Source organism: Aquarana catesbeiana, linkage group LG12, assembly GCF_042186555.1.
Source record: "Aquarana catesbeiana isolate 2022-GZ linkage group LG12, ASM4218655v1, whole genome shotgun sequence".
Taxonomy (NCBI): domain Eukaryota; kingdom Metazoa; phylum Chordata; class Amphibia; order Anura; family Ranidae; genus Aquarana; species Aquarana catesbeiana.
In genome coordinates, this window is record NC_133335.1 from 190,564,163 (window position 1) to 190,583,629 (window position 19,467).

The window sequence follows — 19,467 nt, forward strand, 5'->3', positions numbered from 1 at the left end:
GCAGGCTGATTGTACCCAAGTTGATTGATTAACTTGGGTACAACCAGCATGTTGGATTTTTGACATACAGTTATTGTCCGTGGCTATAGCCGCTAGCAGTAATCATTGTACTCTGCTGGCCAGAAATGCTCCCAGCGCCCCCTACTGGCAGAATACAATAGTGCAGCGAGCGCCATTCCTCCATCAACACTGACTGTGTTGAAGGGGGAAATCGAGTGATTTTTTTTCCTTCACCCTGAGGCCAGGGGTTTGGTGCATCACTGTTTACCAGTTCAGGTGCAACTCAGGTCCGAATGTTTGCCTGAATTCGCACCTGAACCGGACCCAAAGACGCACAGGTCCCTTCTGCAATCCGGACCACGGCTGCCCCGGACCTGTGTGAACTGGCTCCACTGAGAGCCGATCACACTTACCTGTCATGCAAATATGATGCAAGGAAACCCGCATCCAATTCGATTATACAGTATCTCACAAAAGTGAGTACACCCCTCACATTTTTGTAAATATTTTATTATATCTTTTCATGTGACAACACTGAAGAAATGACACTTTGCTACAATGTAAAGTAGTGAGTGTACAGCTTGTATAACAGTGTAAATTTGCTGTCCCCTCAAAATAACTCAACACACAGCCATTAATGTCTAAACCGCTGGCAACAAAAGTGAGTACACCCCTAAGTGAAAATGTCCAAATTGGGCCCAATAAGCCATTTTCCCTCCCCGGCGTCATGTGACTTGTTAGCGTTACAAGGTCTCAGGAGTGAATGGGGAGCAGGTGGGTTAAATTTGGTGTTATCGCTCTCACTCTCTCATACTGGTCACTGGAAGTTCAATATGGCACCTCATGGCAAAGAACTCTCTGAGGATCTGAAAAAATGAATTGCTGCTCTACATAAAGATGGCCTAGGCTATAAGAAGATTGCCAAGACCCTGAAACTGAGCTGTAGCACGGTGGCCAAGACCATACAGCGGTTTAACGGGACAGGTTCCACTCAGAACAGGCATCGCCATGGTCGACCAAAGAAGTTGAGTGCACGTGCTCAGCGTCATATCCCGAGGTTGTCTTTGGGAAATAGACATATGAGTGCTGCCAGCATTGCTGCAGAGGTTGAAGGGGTGGGGGGTCAGCCTGTCAGTGCTCAGACCATATGCTGCACACTGCATCAAATTGCCTCTTCTAAAAATGATGCACAAGAAAGCCCGCAAACAGTTTGCTGAAGACAAGCAGACTAAGGACATGGATTACTGGAACCATGTCATGTAGTCTGATGAGACCAAGATAAACTTATTTGGTTCAGATGGTGTCAAGCGTGTGGCTGTAACCAGGTGAGGAGTACAAAGACAAGTGTGTCTTGTCTACAGTCAAGCATGGTGGTGGGAGTGTCATGGTCTGGGGCTGTATGAGTGCTGCCAGCACTGGAGAGCTACAGTTCATTGAGGGAATCATGAATGCCAACATGTACTGTGACATACTGAAGCAGAGCATGATCCCCTCCCTTTGGAGACTGGGTCGCAGGGCAGTATTCCAACATGATAACAAATCCAAACACACCTCCAAGATGACCACTGCCTTGCTAAAGAAGCTGAGGGTAAAGGTGATGGACTGGCCAAGCATGTCTCCAGACCTAAACCCTATTGAGCATCTTTGGGGCATCCTCAAACGGAAGGTGGAGGAGCACAAGGTCTCCAACATCCACCAGCTTCGTGATGTCTTCATGGAGGAGTGGAAGAGGACTCCAGTGGCAACCTGTGAAGCTCTGGTGACCTCCATGCCCAAGAGGCTTAAGGCAGTGCTGGAAAATAATGGTGGCCACACAAAATATTGACAATTTGGGCCCAATTTGGACATTTTCACTTAGGGGTGTACTCACTTTTGTTGCCAGCGGTTTAGACATTAACGGGTGTGTGTTGAGTTATTTTGAGGGGACATCAAATTTACACTGTTATACAAGCTGTACAATCACTACTTTACATTGTAGCAAAGTGTCATTTCTTCAGTGTTGTCACATGAAAAGATAGAATAAAATATTTACAAAAATGTGAGGGGTGTACTCACTTTTGTGAGATACTGTATGTGAACCCAGCCTGAAGAAAATTGCATAATCTATGGCCAGCTCTAAGGATATATTGAAGTTTCTTATGGTGGTGGAAATTTTAGGACCATATTCCACTGGACTGTACATACATTTTGCTGAAGGAGTATTTATATGGATTTTGATTGTGTCACATTTGGAGGCCTTTTGTATCGCTTTTTGTTCATTTCTTTTTTGGGAATAATTTCGGTATATTGTGTTTGCTTTAATTATCAGTGCTGTATAAATTGAGGTATAATAATTAGATAGATTTGTATCACACAGCTTACCCCTTACCTGGTGGCAATGAGCGGGTGGCATCCGGCTGGTTTACTGAACCCCTCTCTGGTGTGCGGGAGGCTATTGTACAATAGGAAATCTTTTTCTGTAAGAACGGCCAGCAGGTTCCGCTGTCCCTCTGGCATCAGCTAAAAGCCGGGAAAAGGAGAAACAATCCAATCAATATTGATTATTAGCCAAAGATATAGAACAAAGCACTTACAGAAAGTGTGTCTAAATAGTTTTTCTTCTTTTTTATAGAGTAGGAAATGGATGAAAGCCGCCAGATTTTTTGCCATCTGTGTTTATATTACAATCTTACTACAATTATTATCGGTAGAAATATTATTGTTCGAGCATTATTAACTTTTATCTTATTTTATCATATTATGGACTTATTTTAAAATGATAGTATAAAAGATACAGTATTTATTAATATGGACTATGTTAATATTATATAACAGTTATTTATTAGTTTTATTATTATAATTTTTTTTTATCTTTCATATCATTTGGCCCTGATGAAGTGGTGTACAGGGTCCGAAACATGTTGGTTTTTCTTTGTATTTAGAATAAATCTTCTTTTGGACTCAAGCGTTACGATGTCCCATTTGAGTTTCTGCCGATGGGACTCTTTAAAGAACCTAAAAGACAATTATAAATCACAGATTTTCTTTTTTCACCTTTTTTCATCTTCCATTGAATTAATTTACATTTTCTGAGAGTTCAAATGGGATTTAATGAAAACTTTCCTGCAAGAGTCACGGATGCTGAATTGTTATTCTGCATATGCTAGTACCTTGGCTGTCATATACACTATGTTGTCAAAAGTATTGGGACACCTGCCTTTACATGAACTTTAATGGCATCCCAGTGTTAGTCCGTTGGGTTCAATATTGAGTTGGCCCACCCTTTGCAGCTATAACAGCTTCAACTCTTCTCTGAAGCTTGTCCACAAGGTTTAGGAGTGTGTCTATGAGAGTGTTTGACCATTCTTCCAATAGGGCATTTTGAGGTCGGGCACTGATGTGGATGAGAAGGCCTGGCTCGCAGTGTCCGTTTTAATTATCCCAGGTGTTCTATGGGGTTGAGGTCAGGACTCTGTGCAGGCCAGTCAAGTTTCTCCACCCCAAACTCGCTCATCCATGTCTTTATGGACCTTGCTTTGTGCACTGGTGTGCAGTCATGTTGGAACAAGAAGGGGTCATCCCCAAAATGTTCCCACAAAGTTGGGAGCATGAAATTGTCCAAAATGTCTTGGTATGCTAACGCCTTAATAGTTCCCTTCACTGAAACTAATGGGCCAAGCCCAACCCCTGACAAACAACCCCACACCATAATCCCCCCTCCACCAAATGATTTGGACCAGTGCACAAAGCAAGGTCCATAAAGACATGGATGAGTGAGTTTGGGGTGGAGTAACTTGACTGGCCTGCACAGACCTCAACCCGATAGAACACCTTTGGGATGAATTAGAGCAGAGACTGCAAGCCAGGCCTTCTCGTCCAACATCACTGCCTGACCTCACAAATGCGCTTCTGGAATAATGGTCAAACATTCCCATAGACACATTCCTAAACCTTGTGGACAGCCTTCCCAGAAGAGTTGAAGCTGTTATAGCTGCAAAGGGTGGGCCAACCCAATATTGAACCCTACAGAATAAGACTGGGATGTCATTAAAATTCATGTGCATGTAAAGGCAGGCGTCCCGATATTTTTGATAATATGGTGTATACTCCCTTCCCTCAATTTGTTGAGTTGCTGACCCACAACAGGCATGCAGAGAAAAGCTTTTGATTTTACTCTGCTGATCTGCATACTTGTGTTGGGACAGTGACTCGGGAAGTACTAAAAAGTCAGTCAGCAAAACAGCCAGGCAACTAGCAATTTCAGAAGGATATTTGCAAAGGCATTTCTCTTTTGAAAGGTTTAATCAAAGCCTTGCGTAACGTTGCAGGTGGTATTCCCATGAACATTTGTATTTAGCAACCCTATGCTACAGCTGCAGGGTGCTTTAACGCAAGTTTAAACCTTATGCAGATGACATTTTGTTTGCTAAAGCACTGTGTATCAACAACAACTGATTATATATATATATATATATATATATATATATATATATATATATATTATATGTAAATAAAATGCTCCTTTCAATGTTTATTTTGTAACTTTTTTTTACACCTTAGTTCTGCTGATTGTCTCCAGCCTCTTTCAGCCACTTCCTGATTACATGCACTTGCTCCAGTGTCACAGAAGGTTTTTTATCTTCATACATAGAATGAATGAAGGTAAAAAAACTTGAGCCTTTAAAATCACTTTAATGCCAGAATAACTCAGACTGCAATACTCACCTTTAATCCAGAGCTGTTCTCCACAGTACTTCCCCAGGGCCGACATAAGGCTGCTTAGGCCCCAGGATGGGGGGCAATGGGGGGGTTGGATTTTTAACTCCTTCCTGCCGACAGTGTTTGTGCTGAGACCGTGCTGCACAGAGCACAGAGACCAGACTCTCACTGAGAGCTCCAGGTCTCTTACTAACGATCGGGAACCGGGACTCCTGATTCCTGATCACCTGATCACTGTGATAGCCTCTGATTGGCTATCACAGTGATCAGTCACTGTGCAGCCCGCCCATGAGTTTTTTCTCCTCTGAATGGAGAGAATGATACATTGCATCTGTCTCTCCTTGCCAGGGGAGAAATATGTAAACAAACAAAAGTGTGTAAAAAATAATAAGAAAAATAAAAAAATAAAAAAGAAAGAAAAAAATAGCTAGATCAAGGATTGATCTAGTGGAATGTCAAGGTTATTGTTCGGGTCAAGGTAAAGGTCCAAGGTCCAGGTAAGGGTCAATGGTCAGCCTCAAAAGGTCAGAGCATGGGCATAGCATAAGGGGTTGCATGGGTCACAAGAGAAGCAAAATAATACCCCAGCTCCACTGCCAATATGATGATCTATGAACTGTGATCTGGTGCTCTAGCCAGGACATTCAGGCCCCAAAATGCAGTACTTGAATCAGAAAAGGGCTGGTGACTCGGATGCTCTTGAATAAAAGTCCTTTATTGAGTTACATGGGTACACAGGTACAGGCTACGCTGACGCGTTTCGGCTAAGAAGCCTTCATCAAAGCAAGGGGTCACAATCGCAAGCCCGCCCCTAGCTCCAGGGGGCCCCTACAGCCTTCCTGTCATATTATCATATCCTCCACAAAATCCAGCTCCAATCTGCCCTAGGGCAACACAGCCACGCTCCAGTACTGGGCTTCCACTTTGCCTTCCACAGTCCACTGTGAGCCATTTCCTGAATGGAGAGGAGCATGGGGTGAGAACAGCCCAAGACGGGGAAGTGTCTGTGTTGTGTGCTGGCAACATGGAATGGTAAGCGAGTTCAGCGAGTTAAGAGGAGAAGAATGCAGTCCTGTAGCCACGATGGGACTGATGTCACTGGTGAGCTAAGACACCGCTCAGTGTCTTCTAGTCACCAGCTGGGATTCTCTGTACCCCCCCCCCACCCGGAGATGTCTGCTTACCCCACTTCCGTGACAACTGGGAAAAAGACACACACCTCCGGGAGGTGACTTTCTCCCAACACCTACCAACACCGACAGAGAAACCTTCAGAAATTGCTAAAAACAAATCCCTTAACACCTCCTAAGGGGGCCCTGAGGGACTGCAGGCTCCAGATTTTGTGTCACATGGCTTTGCCCCCCCCCCGATCTAAGTTGAACCCCCCCCCCAAAGCCCCCTGACCACCCCCTCTGCCCTGGATGCTATGCATGGCTGCTGAGCTCCTTTCCCATTATGGCACTCTATACTGCTCCACCTCCGCAGGACTGAAATCACATTCCTTTACAACACAGCCAGTCAGCCAGGATCTTCACAAGGTGTATCTGCCTACTGCAACTACACTGCCTTTCCGACCAGAGAATTTTACAGGTCAGAACGGCAACATAAAAGCCAGATACACCCTGTGAAGGCTGAAAGACTGTGTGTAAAGGAATGTGATTCCAGCCCTGTGTAGTGTGGGGGAGAGGAGCTGTATACAGTGCTGGGATGGGAAAGGAGCTCTGCCAAGTGACCTGCTAGGGGTCCCTGCCCTCTGATTCTTCTGCGGTGAGCCTGTCCTCTGATTCTTCTGCGGTGATCCCTATCCTCTGATTCTTCTGCGGTGATCCCTGTCCTCTGATGTAAGGAGGAACTCTGGGAACTCAAAACTCTTAAGCCACTTTGAGTATCTTGGCATGTGGTGGGTGTATCTGCAAGCAGGGTGGAAGTGGTGGGTGGTAGTGGGGGGGGGGGCCCATGTCAACTTTTGCATCAGGGCCCACAAGCTTCAAGGATAAAACAAATGCAAAATGCACACCATTGTTTTTGCTGCACCAGCCCTGCCTTCCCCACATGATGCTATGAGGAAGGCTACAGCCAAAACGCATTCGATTTTAGGGATTCTGTCATTACTGTTGTGCATTAATAAAGTCTCATAAAGAAGAAAAATCGAGTGGCCAGCTTTGTTTGGTTTAAACTTGAGGTGGACTTTCAAGCCAGAGCACCGACACTCTGCTCATATATTGTTGGTATAGTAGTAGAGCTGCAAGTGTTTTTTGTGTCTTCCCCACATGACGTCCTCATTCTTCCAGGGTGAATAGTACCCAGCATCACTCAACCTGGAAGACTGAGCTCACAATCACTCAACCTGGAAGACTGAGCTCACAATCACTCAACCTGGAAGACTGAGCTCACAATTACTCAACCTGGAAGACTGAGCTCACACTAGCCTATGATAGGGCATCAAATGGCTCCCTTTATCCACAGGGTTCTAGTCCCACTCTCTGTGTCAGCGGGGACTGCCCAGCTTAGGGAAGACAGCCCCAAAGACTTTGGAAAAGGTAAGTACCAAAACACAAAGAGCATAAATTACAACCAGTGGGGGGAAGGCAGGATGTATCAGCTGGGGGGTAGCACAGAGTCTGAAGTTGGGCTTTGGCATGTTAAAGCTTATATGACATTTTAGTGATTGGATTTAGATTGAATTTAATTTCTTCACGAAAGCCAACTGTTGGAGGCTGTAGGAGCCGCCATAATGTCAGGAGGACATCTCATACCTGTTCAGTCAGCCAGCCCATGTGTTTGACCTCCTTGCCCAGGATCTGTTTAATATCCTCGCGGACTCTTGGTATTAGAGCGTTGACATTACTGTGAATGGCACTGAACCATGACTGGGCTGTCCCTGCATCCTTTGCTCGAAGGAAAAGAACATCTCTACCATCTGCAGAACAAATCTCAAGATATCTATAAGAAAAGAAAACAAAAAATGTCAAAATTGCTGACATCTCAAGAATTCTTGGAACAGTTTTTTGCTCCACTCCAATCCTGTTTGTCGTACATATCGGACTCCATCTGCTTGCTGGTGAAGTCAACTCAATGATGGAATCATGGACTGTTTTGAGATAGTTGGGCCAGTAATATGTATGTATGTAATGTACACTATTATTTTTGCACTCATCATGGAGCTTATCGTGGTAAAGATCAGTATATGATGTTGTATTGTGTCCAATATCAAAAAGATTCTTATTATGGCTCATGGCCTCCAAATATCTCGATAGCATCCTGCATGCATGTGTTGTGAACACTAATGTCTGACTGTGAAGGTTCTCATTTAACCAGGTCCTGGTATAGCTAGTAGTAGTTAGTCAGATTAGGATGTGGTGGGTCACATTCAACTGGGTCTATGGTGGGGTCAGATTTAACTGTGTCTCTGGTAGGTCACATTCAATTGGATCTATGGTGAGGTCACATTCAACTGGATCTATGGTGAGGTCACATTCAACTGGATCTATGGTGAGGTCACATTCAACTGGAACTATGGTGAGGTCACATTCAACTGGATCTATGGTGAGGTCACATTTAAATGGGCCTAAGATGGGGTCATATTCAACTGAATCTATGGCAGGATCACATTCAGCTAGGTCTATGTTGGGGTTGCATTCAACTGGGTCTAGGGTGGGGTCACATTCAACTGTAAGACATTTCACTGCTCACCCAAGTATCTTCTTGAGATTTAAGTTCAGAACTGAGGAAACTACCTGTATGAGTGACGAAAAAACTTAAATTTTACAGTCCAGCTAAATGTGTCCAAATACTAATATGTAACTCCACTGCCTCCTAAGCACACATTTGAGCCAACTATAGACCCAGATGAATGTGACCACACCATAGACCCAACTGAATGTGACCCCACCATAAACCCCGCTGAATGGGACCCCACTATACCGCCACCATAAACTCAGGTGACTGTGGCTCCCACCATAGATCCAATTGAATGTGACCCCACCGGAGACCTAACTGAATGTGACCCCACCATAGACCCATTTCAGTGCAACTCCACCACAGATCCAGATGTATGGGACCCCACCATAGACCCAGCTGAATGTGATGCCACCATAAACCCAGCTGAATGTGACCCCACCATAAACCCAGTTGAAAGGGACCCCACCATAGACCCAACTGAATGTGACCCCACCACAGGCCCAGCTGAATGGGACCTCACCACAGACCCAGTTAAATGTGACTCCAATTTAGACCTATTTTAACGCAAGTCCACCACAGATATAAATATATGGGACCCCACCATAGACCCATTTCAATGTAACCCCACCACAGACCCAGTTGAATGGAACCCCACTAGCACCAATGATCTAACAGCATTGCATATGCAAGCACAAAAATACTTGTTACAAATGCTTATGGTATTAGCAAGTTAGTTTGCCCACTTATGTGGAGCATCTCCACATCTTACCTGAGCTCTGGATCAGCAGGCAAGAAGGTGCGGGACACAAAACACATCTTTAGTGGAATACTCTTTCCATCCTTTATATCCCGGGGTGGCAGAGCAGGGGAACCTCTCTTCTGTGGGACAGGTGGTACATTATCCCAGCTCCCTGGGCCACCAGGGATGGGGCCTTTGAAAAAGGGGGATATGTCCTTCATGTACTTTACTGGGGAGAGAACACAGCACAGACAGGACAATTACACATAAGGTACATAATTGTGTAATACACAACAACATGGAAATAAAACCATTAGTATATGGGGATAATTGCAGCTAAGAAAGTGTTGTCCTTATTTATCAATTTGTGAAGTAAGAACTGTCTGCATTGCCACTATTACTTATGGACCTGTACTTCTGGCCAGGACTACAAATCTCATTACATTTTTGTGCTACTTATTCAGAGTCTAATGCCGTTTTTCACATACAGCTCTCAAAGATGACCATGAGCAAGACTCCTGCTTCTTCTCACATGGTTCTGAGCTGTATAATGACCTGGGCTGGAATAAATAAGGACAAAAAGGGCACTCTGCCTGGTCTTCCACCATAAAGGGACAATTCCTTTGTCCTCCACCATATGAGGGCACTTCTCTGCTCCTTCACCATATAGGTGCAATCCCTTGGTCCTCACCATGTACAGAAGGTGCAATTCCTTGGTTTTCACCATATAGGGGCGATTCCCTGGTCCTCCACCATTTGAGAGCACTTCTCTGGTCCTCCACTATATAGGTACAATTCCTTAGTCTTCACCATATGGGGGCAATTCCTTGGTCTTCACCATATGGGGGCAATTCCTTGGTCTTCACCATATGGGGGCAATTCCTTGGTCTTCACCATATGGGGGCAATTCCTTGGTCTTCACCATATGGGGGCAATTCCTTGGTCTTCACCATATGGGGGCAATTCCTTGGTTTTCAGCATATGGGGGCAATTCCTTGGTCTTCAGCATATAGGGGCAATTCCCTGGTCCTCCGCCATATAAGGGCAGTTTGCTGGTCTTTCTCCACATAGGGGCCCCCACCTAGTAAGTGGGGTTGTTTTTTTCTGGCTGCTTCTACTGGCTGGTGAGCGTAGCAGGAATTCAAGGGGGGACAAGTAGTATCATGTATGTAGGGGCACCATATAGGGGCGATTCCCTGGTCCTCCGCCATATAGATACAATTCCTTAGTCTTCACCATATGGGGGCAATTCCCTGGTCTTCACCATATAGGTACAATTCCTGGGTCCTCCACCATATAAGGGCAATTCCCTGGTCTTTCTCCACATAGGGGCCCCAACCTAGTAAGTGGGGTTGTTTTTTTTCTGGCTGTTTGTATTGGCTGGTGAGCATAGCAGGAATTCAAGGGGGCACAAGTAGTATACTGTATGTGTATCACAAACAGTAATTAAGGATAGTACCCCCCTCTCTCTGCCATTTTCCACATATTTCTTAAATGACCTGGCAGCTGATACCGCTTCCTGAACCATCACACACCTCTACCAGTCTCAGCATACCCAATTTTTGTAGTTCTATAGAGGACCTGATGAAGGGGAATTGTGTGATCCCCAAAACACGTCAGCTGTCTGTTGCCCTGCTTGTGGTAACCGGTTGCACAATAAAGACTTTGGACTCTTAAGGATTTTTCATTTGAGGCTGTCTTTGACCCAGTACACTTGGGGATCCATGTATAAAATGTTTGCTGTGCAATTCTGACAAAACATCCGCTTAACCTGGATGAAAATTGCTATATTTTCTCTAATGTGTGTAGTTCCTATATCGTCAGCGCCAACTAGTGGCCATAATGCAATTTTTATCCCAGCGATACCTCCATCAGGAAACAAACAAGTTGTGGGCACTAGATGGCGCTGACAACATAGGCACAAAACATAATAAAGAAAGGAAATTTTCCTGATTGTGCGGATGTGTGTTACACATTTCATATGTAGACCCCTTGAATTTCTTGATTTGGGTGAGCTACCATCTTTGTGTTGAGCTGCTGAACACAAGCCAATTGGGCTCAAGTAATGATTCCCTCTGTATTTTGATAACCTGTGAATACCTATCCCTAAGACTACTTCTTAGTGAGAATGGTGGCAGGAAAGAATAAATTAAAATATAAAGTAAATAAAAAAGAAATAATAAAAACACTCTATTTTTTTAAATAGTGGAGGAGGAGGATAATTGCGGGGGGGGGGGGGGGGGGGGGGGGATGATATGTTTTGAGTGATGGTTCACCATAAATGTCAATGGGTCCTTATAGTTTGGGTCCTGTACATACCAACTATGCCGCCAGCTCACGGTAGATTGGTGGTACCCCAGTGCATGTCAAGGGTTTATTTCATTTGCCTTTGAATCTCTGTGGGTGTGACACTGAACAAACAACAGCTGGAAGTGGAGAACGCACACAATCTGGTTACAATAACTGCACTTACTCATCTCACAACTATTTTTATATGGAAAGTCATCCCACTTTTGGAAGGTCAACGTCTTCTTTTCTTCAGCCTATTTTAATTAGCAATGGAACAGTTTCTTACTGAACATAAGTAAATACAATAAAACAAATGGAACTCAGAGTGCTAAAGATCGAGACTTGCAATGCAGAAGTAACTTGCACCTGTTTCTCTACAAGACTTACCTGAGCACTGTGGATAGGTTGTATAATGATTTTTAAGGCTATCTGTTCAAAAACTACACACATGGTGGTGTTATATAATATCCCGAATTGTTCTTCCAGGTACAAGAAATACACATACATTGTGTGCAATAATTCCATTATCAGGCCCATTTAACTCTTTTTGGTGCATTAACATGACACTAAACAGTATCCTTTTTCTCTAAAAATAATACACATCCACTACTAAATGACCCTGTAACCTACACTATATTACCAAAAGTATTGGGACGCCTGCCTTTACACGCACATGAACTTTAATAGCATCCCATTCTTAGTCTGTAGGGTTCAAAATTGAGTTGGCCCACCCTTTGCAGCTATAACGACTTCAACTTTTCTGTCCACGAGGTTTAGGAGTGTGTCTATGGGAACAAGCTGGTTGCTGATCTGTAGATAGTCAATCGATCTATTGACTTGTGTACAACCAGTCTGTCTGTTTTTTCCCCAAACGATCAGTGGCGCAGGCTGTAGCTGGCAACACTGATCATAGTAGTAGTAGTAGTAGGTAGTTTCATCAAGTGCTAGGCCCCTTTTAGCTAGAGCCCTCCTGTAGTGATCATGGGTAAATCAGTGCCAACATATAAGACAGGTTGGGAGGAGCTCTAGTGCCAAAGTGGGTGCCAAACACCCCACACCAGTACAGATATAACCAGTGGAGGCCCCGGACAGGGCTGGAGGCCAGGGAGAAGTAGACCTGCACACAAGAGACCCAGCTGTAGACTTTCTGACGCTTATGGAAGTGGGGGCTAGGGCGGGTTGCAAAAGGCCTTATAGGCCAGGCTAAGAGAGTCCCGAGTGTGGCTATTCCTTGGAGAGCTGCTGTATCTATGGAGAAGGTGACTACAGAGATCCCATTCCTGTGAGTATGAATGACCTTAGGTGGAAAGAGAGACTGTTAGAGGGAGATAGCTGCTTAAAGTGCTGCATATGCTTTCACATGTGACTGCTGTGGACTGTCCACTAAATGTGATTGACTGTGTATTGTCAAATGACAATGTCGATGTGTTATGACTGTTTATGCCATTTTGAGTAAAGTGCAGCAGCCCTATTTATGTGTGGATATTCCTTCCTTGGGATATAACGGTCAACTGCTGAGAGGCCTCTGGCACAGGGTGGGGCAGAATATGGCAGAGTGTTCGGCCTCAGCAGGGGGGACAGTGTTCTGGCAAAGACAGAAGCAAGGCAGTGACATGTGCTCTTGGTGCCATTACTAGCCAATTTCAAAGCACCTCTTACAAGCTAGCCCATACATGGTCCAAAATCTGGCCAAATTCTGATCCATGTATGGCCAGTTTTACCGCTACGTGCCTCAAGGCGAAACAATACACAAGTGTGAAGGGTCCCTAAAGCTGGCCATAGATGGATAGAATCTTGAGCAAAAAGTCTTAGGAACATTCTCAGAACATTCGAATATCATTCAAAAGATTTAATTTGCTTTTAAAGTGGTTGTAAACCACGGCAGTAAATCTTCCATTTTCCCCCAGTCTTCCTTCCAGGTTTGCGGGCCCTGGCTGGATGAGTGGCCGGCAACCGCGATGACGTCACTCATGCACGCGGGAGCCTTCGGCTCTGGCACAGAGCTCTGAAGGTGGGTACAGCATGCCAGACCTTCAGAGTGCATGTGCTGGTGACGTCACCGGCTGCATCCAGTGTGAATATCTCCTAAACGGAGCACATTTAGGAGATATTCGTTTTACCTACAGGTAAGCTTTATTATAAGCTTATCTGTAGGTAAAAAAAAAATCACAAAGCGAACTTTACTACCGCTTTAAAATTGTGCCCCTAATGAGCGGGCCACCACTACCAATGAGGCTGCACGACCCCTGACCCTCTGTCTTTGCAGTGTTGATTGGCCCTGTGCTGATCACATGCCTCCCAAAAACAAAAATAACTCAATAGCTATAAACACCAAAGTGAGCATGTGCAGAGTGACTCCAAGGCTCTGTACTATCAGCAGATGGATTGGGGACAGTAAAAGAAGGGGAGGATCAGAGAAGACAGGATCAAACAGCATTTTTACACAATGTAGAGGATTAACTCCTTAGATTCCTCAGTGAGTATAACAAACATGCTTTACTGCATATACAGACTGATTTTACTGTTGGGGGTTTAGTATAGGGCTGAAACAACTAATCGATCAATCGACAACTAATCGATTATGAAATTAATCGATTACTATTTTCATAATCGATTAATCGGCCAGTAACATAATGGGGTTAAAAATAATAAAATTAGCCCTTTATAGTACAAAAAGAGCAAATAATTGCTACTGTAAATATTACTTTCACAGTTCTACAGTAAAAAAATGAACCCCTAACAGTAGCGATTATTTGCTTTTTTTGTACTATAAAGGGCTCACTTTAGTTTTTTTTAACCCCATTATGTTACTAAATGTCTTAGACCTGGTTCACATCTATGTGTTTTTGGTGCTTTTAGCAGAAACACACTACAGTTCATTTAACATGGTTTTTCTATGGGACACGTTCACATCTATGCTTTTTTTCAGCCGCTGCATATTTGGCAAGGGTCAAGGACTTTTTTTTTTTTTTTTTTTTTTTTTAACGCAAAACGGTGCTTTTTTGGTTCAATGTGCTTTAATGGAGAAGCTGCAGAAAAGCATGTAATGTGTTTTTGCAGCAATTTGTATTTTTAAATCTGCCCAACAACAAATTGACCAAAAAACTGTATTTCTCTTCTAATAGTGTATACAGTATATCTCCTCTAATAGTGTATATACAGTATATCTCCTCTAATAGTGTATATACAGTATATCTCTTCTGTCTGTTATTCTCAGAGTGGATTCAATAGTTTGCTCCCTAACCATATAGTTGGTTGTTTATATTTACCACTTCATAGAGATATTTAAGAATAAATTGTTTTTTTTTTAAATTATACACCACACTTTTTTTTTAAGGTTATTAACCGATTAATCGAAACAATAATCGACCAACTAATCGATTATGAAAATAATCGTTAGTTGCAGCCCTAGTTTAGTAACACTTTAACTTATTCAGATCCGCGCTATAGCCGAATGACGGCTATGGCGTGGACCTGCTTTGCCAGGAGGGCATCTATTGACCCTGCACACCTGCAGGGTGTGCACGGCGCGCTCTGTGATCAGCGAAAAAAAAACAGCCGATCACCGGCGGCTGTGATAGGGACATCGGTTCTGATCAAGGAGATTGCCCCAAGCTCATCTGTGCCCACCTGTGCCACCTAGCAGTACACAACAGTGCCGCCTACCAGTGCCCACCAGCGCCACCTACCAGTGCCCACAGTGCCACCCATCAGTGCCCACAGTGCCACCTATCAGTGCCTCATCAACAGGGCTACCCATCAGTGTCACCTACCAGTGCCCATCAATGCCACCCATCAATACCACCTATCAGTGGTACCCATCAGTGCCCTTCAGTGCACCCCATCAGTGCCACCCATCAGTGCCATCTTATCAGTGGCCATCAGTGCCGCCTTATCTGTGCCCATCAGTGCTACCTTATCTGTCTCCATAAGTGCCGCCTTAACTGTGCCTATCAGTGCCCACCAGTGCAGCCTCATCAGCACATATCAATGAAGGAGAAAAATTACCTGTTTGCAAAATTTTATAACAAACTATGAAACATGTTTTTTTTTTCAAAATTTTCCATATTTTTTTGTTTGTTTAGCAAAAAAAAAAAAAAAAAAAAAAACCCCAGCTGTGATTAAATACCACCAAAAGAAAGCTCTATTGGGGAAAAAATGATAAAAATTTCATTTGAGTACAGTGTTGACCGCACAATTGTCATTCAAAGTGTGACAGCGCTGAAATTTGGTCTGGGCAGGAGGGGGGTTTAAGTGCCCGGTAAGGAAGTGGTTAATGATCTGACTAGTGGCTATAGACTGCACATACACTCTCGTTCTCTAGATTTATACATGTGGATTTATAAAGCCTCATACACATGAACTGAATATCGTCCGGTTCAACAGAAACCGTCTGACATTGGGTCCGTGTGTATGGAAGCCAGTCTAACAGAGGCCACCAGAACATCCAGGTTCTGTCGAAAGGACAAGCCCAAAAAACATGTGCCGATTGGCATCTGATTAGTGCTCTTCAGCCAATGGCTGAATCGCTGACCTGTGTGTTTAGGTGGGGGGGTGGGGGGTCATCCCCCCATCAGAACACAATAGCTCAGCAGGGAGATCGCTGTACTAACATCGGATAGTTAGTACAGCGAGCTTCTCATGGGCTCCTCGGTTTTATTTTTTTTCGTTCAGCTAGCTGGGTTGAACGATAAAAAAAAATGGATAGTGTGTACGAGGCTTTAGGCTGATCTACCAAAGAGTTAAATCTTGGCTTCTGGAAGTGGTGGAATTCTTTGGACTCTTCCAAGTGCAGTCAGGTCAGTAAGTAGTTCACAGTTCACTGAGCAGAAGTGTCAGGTCTTCCAATCTCCCACACACATCTGACTCTGAGTAATGGATGACTTGACTGTAATCACCAGCACTAATCATCTGCTGCTGCAAGACAAGGGGAGACCGGCCACACACATCACAATCTGCCGTACAATTACAATACAATCTCCTTTAAACTGGCAACATGTTTTAATCTTGTTCTACATCCTCTGTACAATCTCTTTCAAACTTGCCACATACAATACAATCTGATTATACAATCTTTGTGCAATCTCTTTTAACCTCTTCAGCTCCGAAAGGTGTACCCCCCCATTTATGACCAGGCCATATTTTGTGATACGGCACTGCGTTATCTTAACTGACAATTGCGCGCTCATGAGGCGCTGTACCCAAATAAAATTGATATCCTTTTTTTTCCCACAAATAGAGCTTTCTTTTGATGGTATTTGATCACTTCTGCGGTTTTTATTTTTTGCGCTATAAAAAAAAAAACAAAAAACAAAAAAAAAACAACAATTTTGAAAAAACAAAAAACAATGTTTTACTTTCTGCTATAAAACACGCCCAATATATATATATATATATATATATATATATATATATATATATATATATATATATATATATATATTTAAATTTAAATCAAATTTCTTCATCAATTTAGGCCAATACGTATTTTGCTACATGTTTTTGGTAAAAAAATCTCAATAAGTGTATATTGATTGGTTTGCGCAAAAGTTATAGCGTCTACAAACTATGGGACATATTTATGGAATTTTTATATTTTTTACTAGTAGTGGCGGCAATCAACGATTTTTAGTGGGACTGCGACATTGCAGCGGACAAATCTGACACTTTTTGGGGACCATTGACACCAATACAGTGATCAGGGCTAAAAAAAATGTGCTGTCACTGCACTACTGACACTGGCGGGGAAGGGGTTAACATCAGGGGCGATCAAAGGGTTAAATGTGTTCTCTGGGAGTGCTTGCTAACTGTGGCGGGGGATACTTTAACTGGGGGAAGACAGATCTGTGTTCCTGCTTAGCAGAAACACAAGATCTCCATCTTCCCCTCTGACAGAACGTCACTCTGCCTTGTGTACATAGGCAGACCGTTGTGCTGTCTGCCTCGGGAACGATCGGCCCGCTAATTGGCTCCCGCTATGTCCAATCACAGCGGGAGCGGGTCGGCGGTACACGTGCCCCAGACCCAGCGAATGAAATCACGTACAGATACGTGTTTTCGGGCTGCAGGGCCGCCCTGCTGCAGTAAATCTATATGGGGCGGTCCAGAAGCGGTTAAGCTGGCCACACATGTTGCAAATGCTGTGCAATTTATTAACCGCTATATATAAGGTGAGGACTTACCTAAGCCACCTAAACCATCTATAGTTTCGCAGCTGATTTCAGCCAATGATTTTGGCTGAAGTCAGGTGATCGGCTGTGGCCAATCATAGTTCTGGCTGCTTCTTCTCCCTGCAAAGCCTAATTTCTCGAGGCCCTAAAATATCAGGACAGTACAAATATCCCCCAAACTACCCCTTTTTGGAAAGTAGACAGTCCAATGTATTTAGTAAGGGGCATGGTGAGTTTTTTAATGTTGTAATTTTTATGTCACAATTGTTTTATTGTTTACATACTGTCACTAGTACACTACAACTTTCTGTATGTGTTATTTTTTTCTTTTTTACATTTTTTTTTACATACTGTGTGGCCAGAGCAATAGTGTTACCAAAGGAATACTAAACAACTCTGAGGAGGTGATCAGGATTTTTATTTTTTTTTTACAAACTATTTACTTATAGTGGCGGATTACACTCTAATAATCAAGCATTTTTACTGAATGAAATAGATTAATTCAGTGTGTATTGTTGTAAATGCCCACACCTATTCACATGGTACACATGGGCTGTGATTGGCCCTGTCTGTGCCATGTGATTACTGTGACCAATCATAGAGATCAGCGCAATAGTATACCATACCTCCCAACATTTTGAGATTGGAATGAGGGACACCTACTAACAAATGTATGTAGGCATAGGACACGCCCCTGCCACACCCCCTTAAAGGAAAATTAAACACAAAAAAGGTTAATTAAATCCACAAGTGCTTTTTTTTTACCACTACTATTCCTTTATATTGGCTTTTCAAATGTACATTGAAAGATAAAAAGTGCATTTTATATACAACTATATGGATCAGACCAAAATGAGGGACAAATGAGGAGGAATAAGGGACAGAGGGACATTGCTTAAAATCAGGGACAATCCCTTCAAATCAGGGACAGTGCCTCCAAATCAGGGACAGTTGGAAGCTATGGTACACAATGAATAGCATGATAGCAATCAAAGCCATTTATTTTTGACATTTGTCATGTGATCTGCTGTGATCGGTCACAGTGATCACATGGCACCGGCAGCAGACCGGTACACTAATTTGTTATCTGCTGTGTCTGGTGGACACAGCGGATGACGGATCGCGCCAAAGCGCAGACCGTGCGGCCTGTGCTTCAGCGCGTTTTGGGGGGGACGTCATATGACTTCCACCCAGAACAATAGGCTCCCGATCGGGCGTCCTTTTACAATGGCCTGGGCGGGAAGCAGTTAAGCAGGCCATACACTGAGCGAATTTCGGCTGGTTCATTGGGAAATTTGCTTAGCGGGTCACTCTGTTTGCTCCCTCCCACCCAACATCCTTTGATTGAAAAAAACTGAACAGCAGCTGCATCCAATTATCTCATCCACAAAGCTAATTCACTTTGTAAAATGAACACACTGCTCCTTTAGTAAATCAACCCAATTATTTCCAATAGAGAGAAGTTGCAAGAAACAACTACATACTCATTTTAGTTTTTGATGCATTTTTCTCACCACTTTTTTCAGCCTTACAGCTCCCTCCGGGAAATGACATATGCAGAGAAGGAACTCAGCAATATGAATAATCCTTCAAAATCAAACAAAAAATTTGTCATACATGCCTGTCAGGATGAGGTATTACAGCCAGCACACAACTGCACGCTTCAGCTTTTCCCCATCGATTTGATATAATTGACATTTCCTGATTAAAACTAAGTGCAGTAATGGCTGTTGTAAGCGCTGACTGAGCGATGAACTCCCATTACCTGCACTGTCTGCACCTCGGAGATAAATAAGGGAGGGCGGCTGGTGCACCACTCATGTCACCTTAAAGTGGACCTTTCCCCCTGAGAACAAAATCCCCTGGTCCATGCTGAAGTGAAAATACCAA

At 43.5% G+C, this 19,467-nt stretch overlaps 1 protein-coding gene across 1 annotated transcript in view; it reads right to left on the minus strand.

Annotated features, from left to right (window-relative positions):
• Positions 1-19,467, minus strand: part of SNTA1 (syntrophin alpha 1) — a 116,204-nt gene that overhangs the window by 21,114 nt on the left and 75,623 nt on the right. Inside the window, exons 3-5 of the mRNA XM_073606338.1 lie at positions 9,149-9,347; positions 7,455-7,641; positions 2,369-2,499 (exon numbers count right to left, since the gene is read on the minus strand). Of these exons, the coding sequence (XP_073462439.1) occupies positions 2,369-2,499; positions 7,455-7,641; positions 9,149-9,347 (517 nt within the window). The remainder of the gene's footprint in view (positions 1-2,368; positions 2,500-7,454; positions 7,642-9,148; positions 9,348-19,467) is intronic.